Below are 12,082 nucleotides of genomic sequence, written 5' to 3' on the forward strand. Positions count from 1 at the left end.
ATTTTGTTTAATTTGGTCAACTTTGGTTAAAAAAAGTGGTCTAAATGATGATGTAAAAAAGTTTTATCAGGGCAAAATGAAAAGAATAATCACATGGTTAAGTGATGAAATTAATGTATTAATTTTGCTTTGCAAGAAAGGCATTATATGCTAGATTTGTAGACTGTACTGTCATTCAAAGCACACTTTTTGGTTATATAAAAGATAGGGGCTTGCCCAAAGGCTTGGTCCTATGTGTGTGTGTGTGTGTGTGTGTGTGTGTGTGTGTGTGTGAACATTAACACAGGCAGCCCAATACAGCGGTGTAATCATTAATCCAAACATTTTCAATAATTTCAAGTAGGTCCCTCCCCATTTCGTTCCGTTTCCTTCCGTTACTAAACGTTTTGCAACAGAATCTGGGTAAAAGATCAGAATTGGGCTGCCTGTGTAAACTCAGCCAGTGTGTACTTACATAGAAAGCATTATATTTCTATGGTGTAGAGTAGACAGTAGCGTTTCCGCGCTCCTCACGTGAACGCGCAAACTCTCTCCCGTGTATCGATGAAGCTGGTTGAAACATGGCGGACTTCCTGCCGACCCGATCCGTACTAAACCACTACTTCCCCGCTTGCCTGCTTACCAACACCGAGGTGGAACAGCTGAGGAAATCTAAGGCGATTGACAAAAGTATTTCCCGGGACAAAACCTACGTGAAACGACTAGTGAAGATACTTTTACTGGGCGCGGGCGAGAGCGGCAAGTCCACTTTCCTCAAACAGATGAGGATTATCCACGGGCAGGACTTCGACCAGCAAGCTCGAGAAGAGTTCCGGGCAATAATTTACAGCAATGTTATCAAAGGTAACTAGGAAGAAAGTCTACGGGACTATATCTAAAAGAAAAAGCTACATGAACATTCTTAACGTTTGGCAAAGTTTCCATTATGTTTATAAATGGAGCTGCTATCCGAAGTTAGCAGCAGATTAGCTAGCTAACTGTTACTGTATGGGGTTTAGCTTCAGAAATACAAATTCCCCGTTTAGTGGAGGAACGCCCGTGTTGGTGACTATCGACTAGTGTGGGAGTATCGCCGTTTCTAATATAAAATGGCAATTTTACGTTATAACTGACTAACTAAATCAGATATACTTGAGAAAATATGACTTCCTACAGCCAGCTCTAAAATTCAACTCCTCTAACGTTATTCTTTGAGGTTTTTTTTTTTCAGTTTCGTTTGAACAGTGGTGTAACATGCCTCCAGAGTGACCAAACTATCTAACTGTAGTTTAAATCCTCAAACATAAAGACTTCTTTTAAATCAGCCTTGTTGCCTTCTGATACTTGTCAGATAGGGTTGTGGGCCACAGACCCCTGTGTGTGTTTAACTCTAAACCCTATCTCTCCCCTTCAGGTGTGCGTGTGTTGGTGGATGCACGGGAGAAGCTTCAGATCCCCTGGGGTTCCTCTGACAACCAGGTGCACGGAGACAATGTGATGTCATTTGACACACGATCTTCGATGATGGTGCACGGCCAGGTGGAGACGAGCGTGTTCCTCAAGTACCTGCCCTCCATCCAGGCCCTGTGGGCTGACGTTGCCATACAACACGCCTACGACAGACGCAGGGAGTTCCAGCTGGTCAGTACACGCACGCATGCACAGATGCACACAGACTCATCAGGCCTCTGCAGACTGGCTGAGCTGAAGTGAAAGTGAAACTGAGTAGAGACCAGAGACTTGCGGCTGCTTCCTCCCTTGTCTCTCAATGTCTCTCTCTGCATGTGTGTGAGGTTGGTGTGTGTGTCGGATGCTCAAGCTGCACGTGCGTCAGTCTGTTAGCTGTGCTGACCTCAGCTCTCCTCTATTGACACCTGGTCTTTCCTAACACACACACTAGGGCTGGGAATTGCTAGGGACCTCACGATACAATATTATCAAGATACTTAGGTACTGCTGCGATATGTATTGAGGTTTTATCATGATTCTGTGTATTACGAATCGGTACTGTAATTTTTTATTGTGTTCGATGTAATGCCCACTCTGTCTGCTGCAGAGGAACAAGGAAGAGCCATGAGAAAATGAGTTGGGGGTCATGTAAATAAATGCTGATAACATTCAGTCAAAGTTTGCGTACACAGATTTGCAGACGTTATCGCAGGTGCTGTGAAATGCTTGTGTTTCTAGCTCCAACAGTGCAGTAATACCTAGCAATACAAGCAATGCACACATAATCCAAAAACTAAAAAGAAAGAAGTTAAGAGATGTCGGAACGAATCAAATTAGCATCCCAAATAGCACAGGTTGGCTCACCATAACATGGAGAACAAGCTATAGATAGAAAAATACTTGAGTATTGGTGAGCTGTTTGCTGGTGAGATCGAGTATGATTTGTGCTGGAATGCTGATCTGCTTACAGGTAGAACACACTCACTCAAAGCCTTGTACCGGCTGCATTCAACACTGACATAAAAGTGACATAGCAGCAATACAGCAGTGACAGACAGATTTACAGGATGCCAAGGAGCTATATAAGTGTCAGGCCTGAAATCTCTTGATTTTTAGGGGCAAGGCCATCAACACTCTCCTTGGTCAAATAGCCCTTACACAGCCTGGAGGTGTGTTTTGGGTCATTGTTTTGTTGAAAAACAAATGATAGTCCCACTAAGGGCAAACCAGATGGGATGGCATATTGCTGCAGAATGCTGTGGTAGCCTTGCTGAATTCTAAATAAATCACTGACAATGTTACCAGCAAAGCACCATCACACCACCTCCTCCATGCTTCACGGTGGGAACCACACATGTGGAGATCATCCGTTCACCTAATCTGTGTCTCACAAAGACACTGCAGTTGGAACCAAAAATCTCATATTTGGACTCATTAATGTCCATTGCTTGTGTTTCTTGGGCCAAGCAAGTTTCTTATTATTATTGGTGTCCTTCAGTAGTGGTTTCTTTGCAGCAATTTGACCATGAAGTCTCCTCTGAACAGTTCTGTCTGTTTCTTGAACTCTGATGCTTTTTTTGGGGCAGCTTCTGAGGTGCAGTTAACTCTAAATAATTAATCCTCTGCAGCAGAGGTAACGTTTTTTAACCTTTATTTAACTAGGCATGTCAGTTAAGAGGTCCTGTGTGGCTCAGTCGGTAGAGCATGGCGCTTGCAACGCCAAGCGTCGTGGGTTCGATTCCCGCTGGGACCACCCATATGTAAAAGTAGTGGCCCCAGCCGACTTGTAAGTCGCTTTGGACAAAAGCGTCTGCTAAATGGGATATATATATATATATATAAGAACAAATTCTTATGTACAATGGTTTTCTACCGGGGAACAGTGGGTTAACTGCCTTGTTCATGGGGCAGAACGACTGATGTTTACCTTGTCAGCTCGGGGATTCGATCTAGCAATCTTTTGGTTACTGGCCCAATGCTCTAACCACTAAGCTACCTGCCGCCATAAGTCTGGGTCTTCCTTTCCTGTGGCGGTCCTCATGAGTCAGTTTCATCATAGCGCTTGATGGTTTTTGCGACTGCACTTGAAGAAACTTTCAAAGTTCTTGAAATTGTCCTCATTGACTGGCCTTCATGTCTTAAAGTAATGATGGACTGTCATTTCTCTTTGCTTATTTGAGCTCTTCTTGCCATAATATGGACTTGGTCTTTTACCAAATAGGGCTATTTTCTGTATACCACCCATACCTTATCACGGCACAACGGATTGGTTAAAACGCGTTAAGAAGGAAAGAAATTCCACATTTAACAAGGCAGACCGGTTAATTGAAAGGCATTCCAGGTGACTACCTCATGAAGCTGATTGAGAGAATGCCAAGTGTGCCAAGCTGTCATCGATGCAAAGGGTGGCTACTTTGAAGAATCTCAAATATAAAATATATTTTGGTTACTACATGATTCCATGTGTAATTTCATATTTTTGATGTCTTCACTATTATTCTACATTGTAGAATAATAGTAAAAATAAAGAAAAGCCCTTGAATGAGTAGGTGTGTCAACTTCTGACTGGTTATATATTGTTTTCCCCTAACCCAACCAAATCAAATTTTATTGGTCACATTCACGTTTCCCAGATGTTATTGCGGGTGTAGCGAAATGCTTGTAAGGTTTCTTAGGAGCTAGAAGCAGAGCCCTATCTGTCAGCGCCATCTTGCTAAGGGCCACCCCTCCCCTAATTGGAGTAAACAACACTGAGGCTTCTACTTCCATCTTATTCATACTATATCAATTTTACAATAGTTATTTTTGATTTGTTTTTAGTCCCATCCAGCTACTTTCAACCCCTCCCATCTATTTCTGAACATCATCCAGGTTTGATTTGTTTGTCATATATATATTTCAACTGTGCTGTGATGTTTCACTAAAGTTCTGAACCTTTCTATTCTCATAGTTTCTATATATTGTAAATTAAAGAAACATTTTTGCTAAGAGTTATTATATTATTGATCAATTTGACTAACTTTTTAAATCGCCCAGCAGTGCTATTTGCAGAGTTGGCTTAAATGTTGCAATTCTTCAGCCATTCCTGAACCTGTGACCAAAAACAAGCTACATTCGTTGCAAGAATTTTGTATAATAATTTTAAAGTTAAAAACTCAAGTTTTGAATACAGTGTCGTTTTGCGTATCAGTTCATAAACCATATGCCATGGAATCGGTACATCGAAAATCTCTTCCCAACTCTATTGCTATATGGCACAGCTGTCAATACTTTTTTTATTTAACCTTTTTATTTAAATAGGCAAGTCGGTTAAGAACAAATTCTTATTTACAATGACGGCCGACCAAAAGGACAAAACACACATCACGACAAGAGATACACTTTATGACAATGAGGCATGTCTTACTGTGTTCCGACCATAGGAGTGTAAGGGGATACTTTTATAAAAACTTCATTTGTCAGACACAATGACAGCCACAGACACAATCCTAGTCATATTAAAAACCCATGCTAGTTGTTGCATTTTTAGACCTTTCTAAATTTCTAAAGGATATTTTCATCTCGCATTTGCTGTGCGCTTTGGAGATTTGGAGAGTAGTGTTTTCCCGCTAATAGCATTTTGGAACATTCACGCTTATAGTCTACTGCAATTTTAAGCATTCCTGTGCTCATAATGTGAAGAAATAGCCTAATGTTTTAACATTTTAAGCTAAATGTTCTGATGGATAAAAAAAAATATGGGGCATTACGATCACACAAGGGGGCATCGACAGCCGGGAAGTCAGTCTGAGATGTAACAATTTGTGTTTATAACTCTCTGTGTGTGGGTGTGTGTCAGGGTTAACGTCAGCTGGTGATAGCAGGCTTTTGGCCATTTTTTTTTTTTTTTTATAAATGAAAATATGATCGATAAAACTGCCGCGAGCCAATTGTCCGGGAAAGAAAAAAATCCCTTTGCTAAATAATGTTTTTTAACCTATTCATTGATTGAAGTACCAGTCGATGGAAATGCATTTGACTGGTCATATGCTTATCGGTCTATAGGTTAATTTTTGTAGTGCACTGCATATAGAGGTTATGAGCGGAAATCTGTCAGGACAGCGTGAGAGCTCCTGCTGCTACAGCTTCTCAAACAGCTCATTCGTTGGCTGTTGGAGTGAAACGTGATTTTTATAAGCCCAATCATTGTGTAACAATTCTAAATGCAATTGTGTGTTAAGTTTTGATAGCCATGATTTTAAAAGCGCTAAAAACAACAACAAAAAATGTCAACTGGTAATTAAAGCGTGCTTCCCATTCACCATTCAAGTGGATGTATGCAGGCTTCAGTGCATCACACCACTTTGCAATGAGCTGGAGGCAGTATGCATTTTGGAAACATACAGTATACTTAATTGTTTGAAGCCTGAATGTTTTACGTCATTATGAGGCATGTCTTACCTTGCTTCAAAGTCAAACCCGACCATAGAAACATGGAGGCAATTATTTTATAAAGACTTCCATATGCCATTGAAACCAGTAGCCTATTTCTCTCATTTGTTTTCAAATAAACTTTCTTTCGTTGTCCAGTAGCCAAAGCTGCAATCTATGCTCATTTCTGCATCTTTAGATCTCACCTCTAACTGATTTTCGTCACTGTCCTTGGAAACAGCTGACATGTATAATGCGCTTTTGACAAGTGTTTTCCTGCTAATTGCATTATGGAACCAACATTTGCATGTTGCGTATTGCCTAGGGTGCGTATTGCCTAGGGTGCGTATTGCCTAGGGTGCGTATTGCCTAGGGTGCGTATTGCCTAGTGCACATTGCTGCGCTTTATAATGTGGAGAAATAATTGTTTATCAACATTTTAAGCAAAACTTTCTGGTCTATTACATCAGATTCATTGCTTTAAAGAAAAAAGAATCATAGGTTGTATGAATTATCGTCCCACAACTGTCCCAGAGTCTGTTTGGAATTGGCTATTTCTTTCTCGCACAGTACGACAAGCTGACCAATAGAATAGGTAAACTTTTCTGCTATGGGCAATAATAGATTGACATAGTGACTAGTGATTTTGCTGTTTATTACTTGTCTTGGCACAGGAAAAGTAAATAACTTCTAACATCTTCAAAGTGCGCATCGGAATTCGGTAAGGACACACGCCATTGCATCCTCAACTTGCATGTTCTGTTAAGATGAATAGGCCTAGCCATAATCTAAATGTGATTTCTGTCATTCTGAGCACCGTGGGTGGGTGTCAGGTTACGCACCCAATGCATATGGGTCCGGTAAATTTCTCAAATGTCCTCTAAATTAAAATGCTGCCGATCAGATGTTCGGCACCACATTTTCCTAACAGGAATTCTGGCGTGTGTGTGTGTTTACAGTAAGAAGGGAGACAGGATCTGTTACAGAAAAAAACAAGTCGTGTGCCTAGGTTTCACTTTTGGGTTGTAGCTGAGGCCATCTGTCTAATGATATACTGGTTCCAGTAGCACAGGGCCTGTGTGTATGTTTATAGGCCGTCATTGTAAATAAGAATTTGTTCTCAACTGACTTGCCTAGTTAAATTTAAAAAATAAAGTATTCTGCCTGTATGGACAGACACTTGAGCTCTGGTTTGATCAACTCTACATACTCTGTAATCTTAGCCTACCACACACAGACAGGTTTTTCAGGCCAGGTGAGTTGTAAAGATAAAAGGCGTTTAGTGTTATTATCGAATGTTTACAGTAAAACACACACGCACACAGTTGTGATCTAATCATCACAAAGACACAAGAATAGATAGTTTTTTACATTTCTGTAGCTTTCAGGGGTAGAGTGAGTACATGCTCTAACACACACACTCAGACTGGAATGTGAGCCAGTCTTGGCTGTGCAGGCTCGTGTTTGGGCACGCCCCACTTACTGAGAAACAACACCAGACCATGAGGACAGGGTGGAAAACACACCCACACTCCGTTACACATCACACACACATACAGGCACACGAATGCTCACTTCACATGGATGCACTACAGGGATTGGCAACTTGAGGCCATTCCACTACAAGGGGTTGGTATCATGTGGCCAACCTGGTTTTTTGGGGGGTGGGGGTTTGGTCTAAAATTACCAGGAATTCAGCTACCAATTTGTTTAATTGATTAAATCTATTCCCAAGTTTTCCCACAAATAAAAATAGACCTAATGTGAGCATATTTGATTCTGAGTTTGTACATACAGTGTATTCAGACCCCTTGACCTTTTCCACATTTTGTAGCCTTATTCTAAAATAAATAAAATATTAAAAAAATCTCATCAATCTACACACACTACCCCATAATGACAAAGCGAAAACAGGTTTTTAGAAGTTTGTGCAAATGTATAAAACATAAAACCCAATACCTTATTTACATAAGTATTCAGATCCTTTACTATGAGACTCGAAATTTAGCTAAGTTGTGTCCTGTTTACATCATTCTTGATGTTTCTACAACTTGATTGGAGTCCACCTGGGGAAATTCAATTGATTGGACATGATTTAGAAAGGCACAGAACTGTCTATATAGGGTCCCACAGTTGACAGTGCATGTCAGAGCAAAAATCAAGCCATGAGTTGGAAGGAATTGTCCGTAGAGCTCCAAGACAGGATTGTGTCGAGGCACAGATCTGGGAAAGGGCACCAAAAAATGTCTGCAGCATAGAAGGTCCTCAAGAAGACAGTGGCCAACATCATTCTTAAATGAAAGACAAAATGTGGAAAAGGTGAAAGGGTCTGAATACTTTCCCAATGCACTGTATAAAGTTTGTGAAAACTACTTCTCAGACCCAGACATTCAGTTGTTCCAAACACACTTGAGCTGAAGAGGGAGGCTCACTCTGCTGGTGCTAGCGCACGCGCAGATCAAATATACTTCTGGAACGCCGTTTTAGGGTGTTTACATGCCCTAATCATTTGAAAGATTGCTCAGAAAACTATGTTTTAATTGGCGTAGGTTCACTTCAATTTTTTTGACCTTTTTGCCAATTCAAGATAAGCAGAGTAAGGTGTTTTGTGTGACTATTGCATAATCTGCCTACTTCCATAATCAGCTTAATATCGAATTATTAGTATGCATGTAAACGTGCTCAATGAAATCAAAGTATGACATTATTGTTATTTTCAAACATAATCAAAAATTAGGCTTTGTGGTCAATGTGGTTTTTCCAATTATTATAATTGAGTTCCGACCATTCGCTCCGACACAAATCGGCCCGCGGCTGAATCTAGTTGCCCTACCACTGTAGTACACTCACTCACATGCAGCAGTTTTAGGCTGATGTGTGTACATAATCTGAGTATTAGAAGGATTGACAATGACGCTAAAACACATTTCTCTCCTCTCTCAGGGTGAGTCGGTTAAGTACTTCTTGGACAATGTGGAGAAGCTCGGGGAGCCGGTGAGTTTCTCTCCCTCGCCCTCTTTCCCTCCATAAATCACTCTGCCTCCTTAACATCCCCATCCTCTTCTCCTGTCTTCCACTCATCCCTCTCTCTCCTCCAGAGCTACATCCCTTCCCAGCATGACGTCCTGCTAGCCCGTAAGCCCACTAAGGGCATTCATGAGTATGACTTTGAGATCAAGAGTATTCCCTTCAAGATGGTGGACGTGGGAGGACAGCGCTCAGAGAGACGTCGGTGGTTTGAGTGTTTTGACTCTGTCACCTCCATACTGTTCCTAGTGTCTTCTTCAGAGTATGACCAGGTACACACACAGTGGACATGCACGCACACTGAACACGCTTACCACACACGCCCTCTGTTTCTCTCTCACTGGCATACTACCTAATTTATTTATTTCATTTTTTTATCCTCTGTGTGTTCTAGGTCTTGATGGAGGACAGGCAGACCAACCGGCTGAGAGAGTCATTGAACATCTTTGAGACGATTGTCAACAACCGAGTCTTCCTCTCAGTCTCCATCATCCTCTTCCTCAACAAGACTGACCTGCTGGAGGAGAAGGTCTGTACAGTCACATTCCCCGTAATCACAAACTCGTTTACCTAAGATAGTGATGCCTTGAGTAGATTGGACCCTGCTCGCATGAGTCCTCACTGAAGAAAATTGGCTCATAGCTTTTCAGAGAGAAATATATTGATGTCAAGTATTGTGATTGAGTCCAAACCAACCTTCTGATTGTACTGACGTTCCATGTTCTGTTCGGCTGATCCTTGTTCTCGGCAGGTCTTGAATGTTTCGCTAAGTAAATACTTCCCAGAGTACACGGGGCCGGACCACAGCCTGCCGGACGTCCAGAAGTTCCTAGTTGACTGTTTCCGGGAGAAGAGAAGAGACTTGACACAGAAGCCCCTCTACCACCACTTCACCACGGCCATCAACACAGAGAACATCCGCCTGGTGTTCCGAGATGTCAAGGATACTATCCTTCATGACAACCTCAAACAGCTGATGCTCCAGTGAACTATGACCTCCAGAGAGAACCTGAGCAAAACCAGCCTCTGAGAGGTCCCCAGAGAGGACTTATTCTCCTGCCTAAAAGAGGACCTGATTGAGGACCTCTCACCTTTAAAAGAGGACCTGCAATAAACCAGACTTTAAGAGGACTTGGTTGAGGACACCCATGCCTTGGGGAGGACCTTGACGTTCTACTTCTGTTTAGATGTTTTTATTTTGGTTTTTACTGCCCTGTGGTGAGTGGATGGTCTATAGACTGCTCTGAAGTCAGTTTGGCTAGGGACATGATTGAATGCTGGATACTAAGCTCTGTCCCTGGGTCAGTTTGATGCCTACCGTGCTGTCATAGCCCCTCTCCTTTCCACTGATCTGTGTGACTAACTGATGGAGAAACCATAACGCCTTCATACAACATCTTAATAACCCTTAATCACTGTGTGTGTGCGTGCGTGCATGTGTTAATCTGTACTGAGCTATTTGTGTATACCTGTCTAGCCTTAGGTATTTGCGTAAACTATCATTTAATCAATCATGTCCTTGATCACCTACATTCCAGTGTGTGTGTGTGTATACAGTTAAATGTCTGCCTTCCTATTCCCTGATGGTTAACTTGTAATTCTGCTGTAAGGACACACACACTTGCAGCAGGCTGGCGTGACGGTTAGCTAATATTGTTATCTCAGGGTTGTATGGAGACCATTGTATAAATGTCATTATTGTGTCTGTAGTCTATTGTCGAGACCCCTCAAATTCAAATCTGGCCCTTCATTGCTTTTTTCAATTTTCCCCTTCTAATCAGGGACTGGTTTAGACCTGGGACATCAGGTGGGTGCAATTAATTATCAGGTAGAACAGAACCAGCAGTACTCCATACCTCATAGGGTAATATTTGAATAACCCATGTCTATATTGGATACTCCAGGTTAAAGCTTTAGATTCTTAGTTAAATGTCTTCTGTGCGAACCTGTTCTTGGACGTATTCTTTAGGCACGAATTGGAAGAAACGGGCTGCAACGGGGAGGTACTATCTGAACTTGTCCAATAAGAAACGGCTGTTTTCTTTTTTTTCATGGCACAATGTTTTGAAATGTTTTGCCACAGTGTGCCCTAATGAATACAACCCAGAAGAGCAGAGGGCTGTGTCTCAGACCCTGGGCTGCATTCATTTGGGGAGCAAATGTTATATAACCTTCAGGTAGAGCCATACATGCGTGTTAATTCCTATATGAACGTTCTATAACGCCTCCCTCTCCTCCCCTCCCATTGGTGCCCTTGTAAAGGGATGTGTGTTGCGTTAGACGGCCTCTCTGGCCATCTGTTTGATGTTTATAGTTGTACAGACTGACTCCAATTTGTAGTTGAAATGTTTTTGTTTCTTTCCTGTCTATACTGTAACCTGTGTTGTTGATGACCATAGTGTGTGTGTATACTGTCCTAATGTGTATAGGTATGCTGACACTGTAAAATCTGCCACCTTTATAGTGCTGAATGACAGCTTGAGGCTAACTCCAGATCAGCGCTGTAACGTTTCTCTCCTGCTAAATCACACTGTGCCTTCACCGTATGTGTACAAGGATCAACTGTGATAGACACGTCAGCTCCGTAGCTAGAGGAAAACTGTCTTTCCACTGTCCCTCTCTGGCTCTGGCCTTGTACATACTGACACCTGATGCCTTAGTTGTAATATAAAACACTTGGTTTACTTTCATGTGTAAATGGTTGTTTAAAAAATGGGCAGATGATTATTCTCTGATTGCTGTTTCACACTTTGCCTTGTCATTGAACAGACTATGGACATGTTTCCTTTTTCTAACAATCAGCGTTCTTCCTTGTTTAATGCCACTTAAACCGTTAAAATAAAACCATATTTCTTTACCGAAGTGACTTGTCATTCATTCACACCATAGACTATAAAGTAGGGGTTCACTTGTTCTGAACCAGAAGCCTCCGCTGTGTGCATGCTTCAACTCCCCAAGGCCTGATTAAACTAAGGTTTCTCAAGTTCAGTTGAACTGAAGAGTTCCATCCTCTGACCAGGCTGCCTTAAAATTAAATCTAAAAAGGCATTACGTTTGATTGTTTTCCTACTGCTCTACACAACCTGCTCCACATTTCCAATCTGAATGAAGTATAGAAGTGTTTCTAAATGAATATGTGATATCTTCATTTTTGTCTTCACACCCCAGAGTTAATGCTTGGTGGAAGCACCTTTGATAGGAATTACAGCTGTAAATA

At 41.6% G+C, this 12,082-nt stretch overlaps 1 protein-coding gene across 1 annotated transcript; it reads left to right on the forward strand.

The window, feature by feature from the left end:
- Positions 1-394: 394 nt before the first annotated feature.
- LOC135523795 (guanine nucleotide-binding protein subunit alpha-13-like) lies at positions 395-11,722 on the forward strand. Its single transcript, XM_064950706.1, has 6 exons — positions 395-843; positions 1,394-1,620; positions 8,782-8,832; positions 8,937-9,137; positions 9,260-9,394; positions 9,617-11,722. Exons 1-6 carry the CDS (start codon positions 561-563, stop codon positions 9,851-9,853), a joined length of 1,134 nt encoding a protein of 377 aa, XP_064806778.1. The 5' UTR covers positions 395-560; the 3' UTR covers positions 9,854-11,722.
- The last annotated feature ends 360 nt before the right edge of the window (positions 11,723-12,082 follow it).

The sequence above is a fragment of the Oncorhynchus masou genome, chromosome 31 (assembly GCF_036934945.1).
Source record: "Oncorhynchus masou masou isolate Uvic2021 chromosome 31, UVic_Omas_1.1, whole genome shotgun sequence".
Classification (NCBI taxonomy): domain Eukaryota; kingdom Metazoa; phylum Chordata; class Actinopteri; order Salmoniformes; family Salmonidae; genus Oncorhynchus; species Oncorhynchus masou.

Coding starts and splice junctions, on each gene's coding strand:
- LOC135523795 (XM_064950706.1), top strand. CDS start 561: ATGGCGGACTTCCTGCCGACCCGATCCGTACTAAACCACTACTTCCCC. Junction 1,621..8,781: donor GACGCAGGGAGTTCCAGCTG/GTCAGTACACGC, acceptor CTCCTCTCTCAG/GGTGAGTCGGTTAAGTACTT. Junction 8,833..8,936: donor TGGAGAAGCTCGGGGAGCCG/GTGAGTTTCTCT, acceptor TCTCTCCTCCAG/AGCTACATCCCTTCCCAGCA.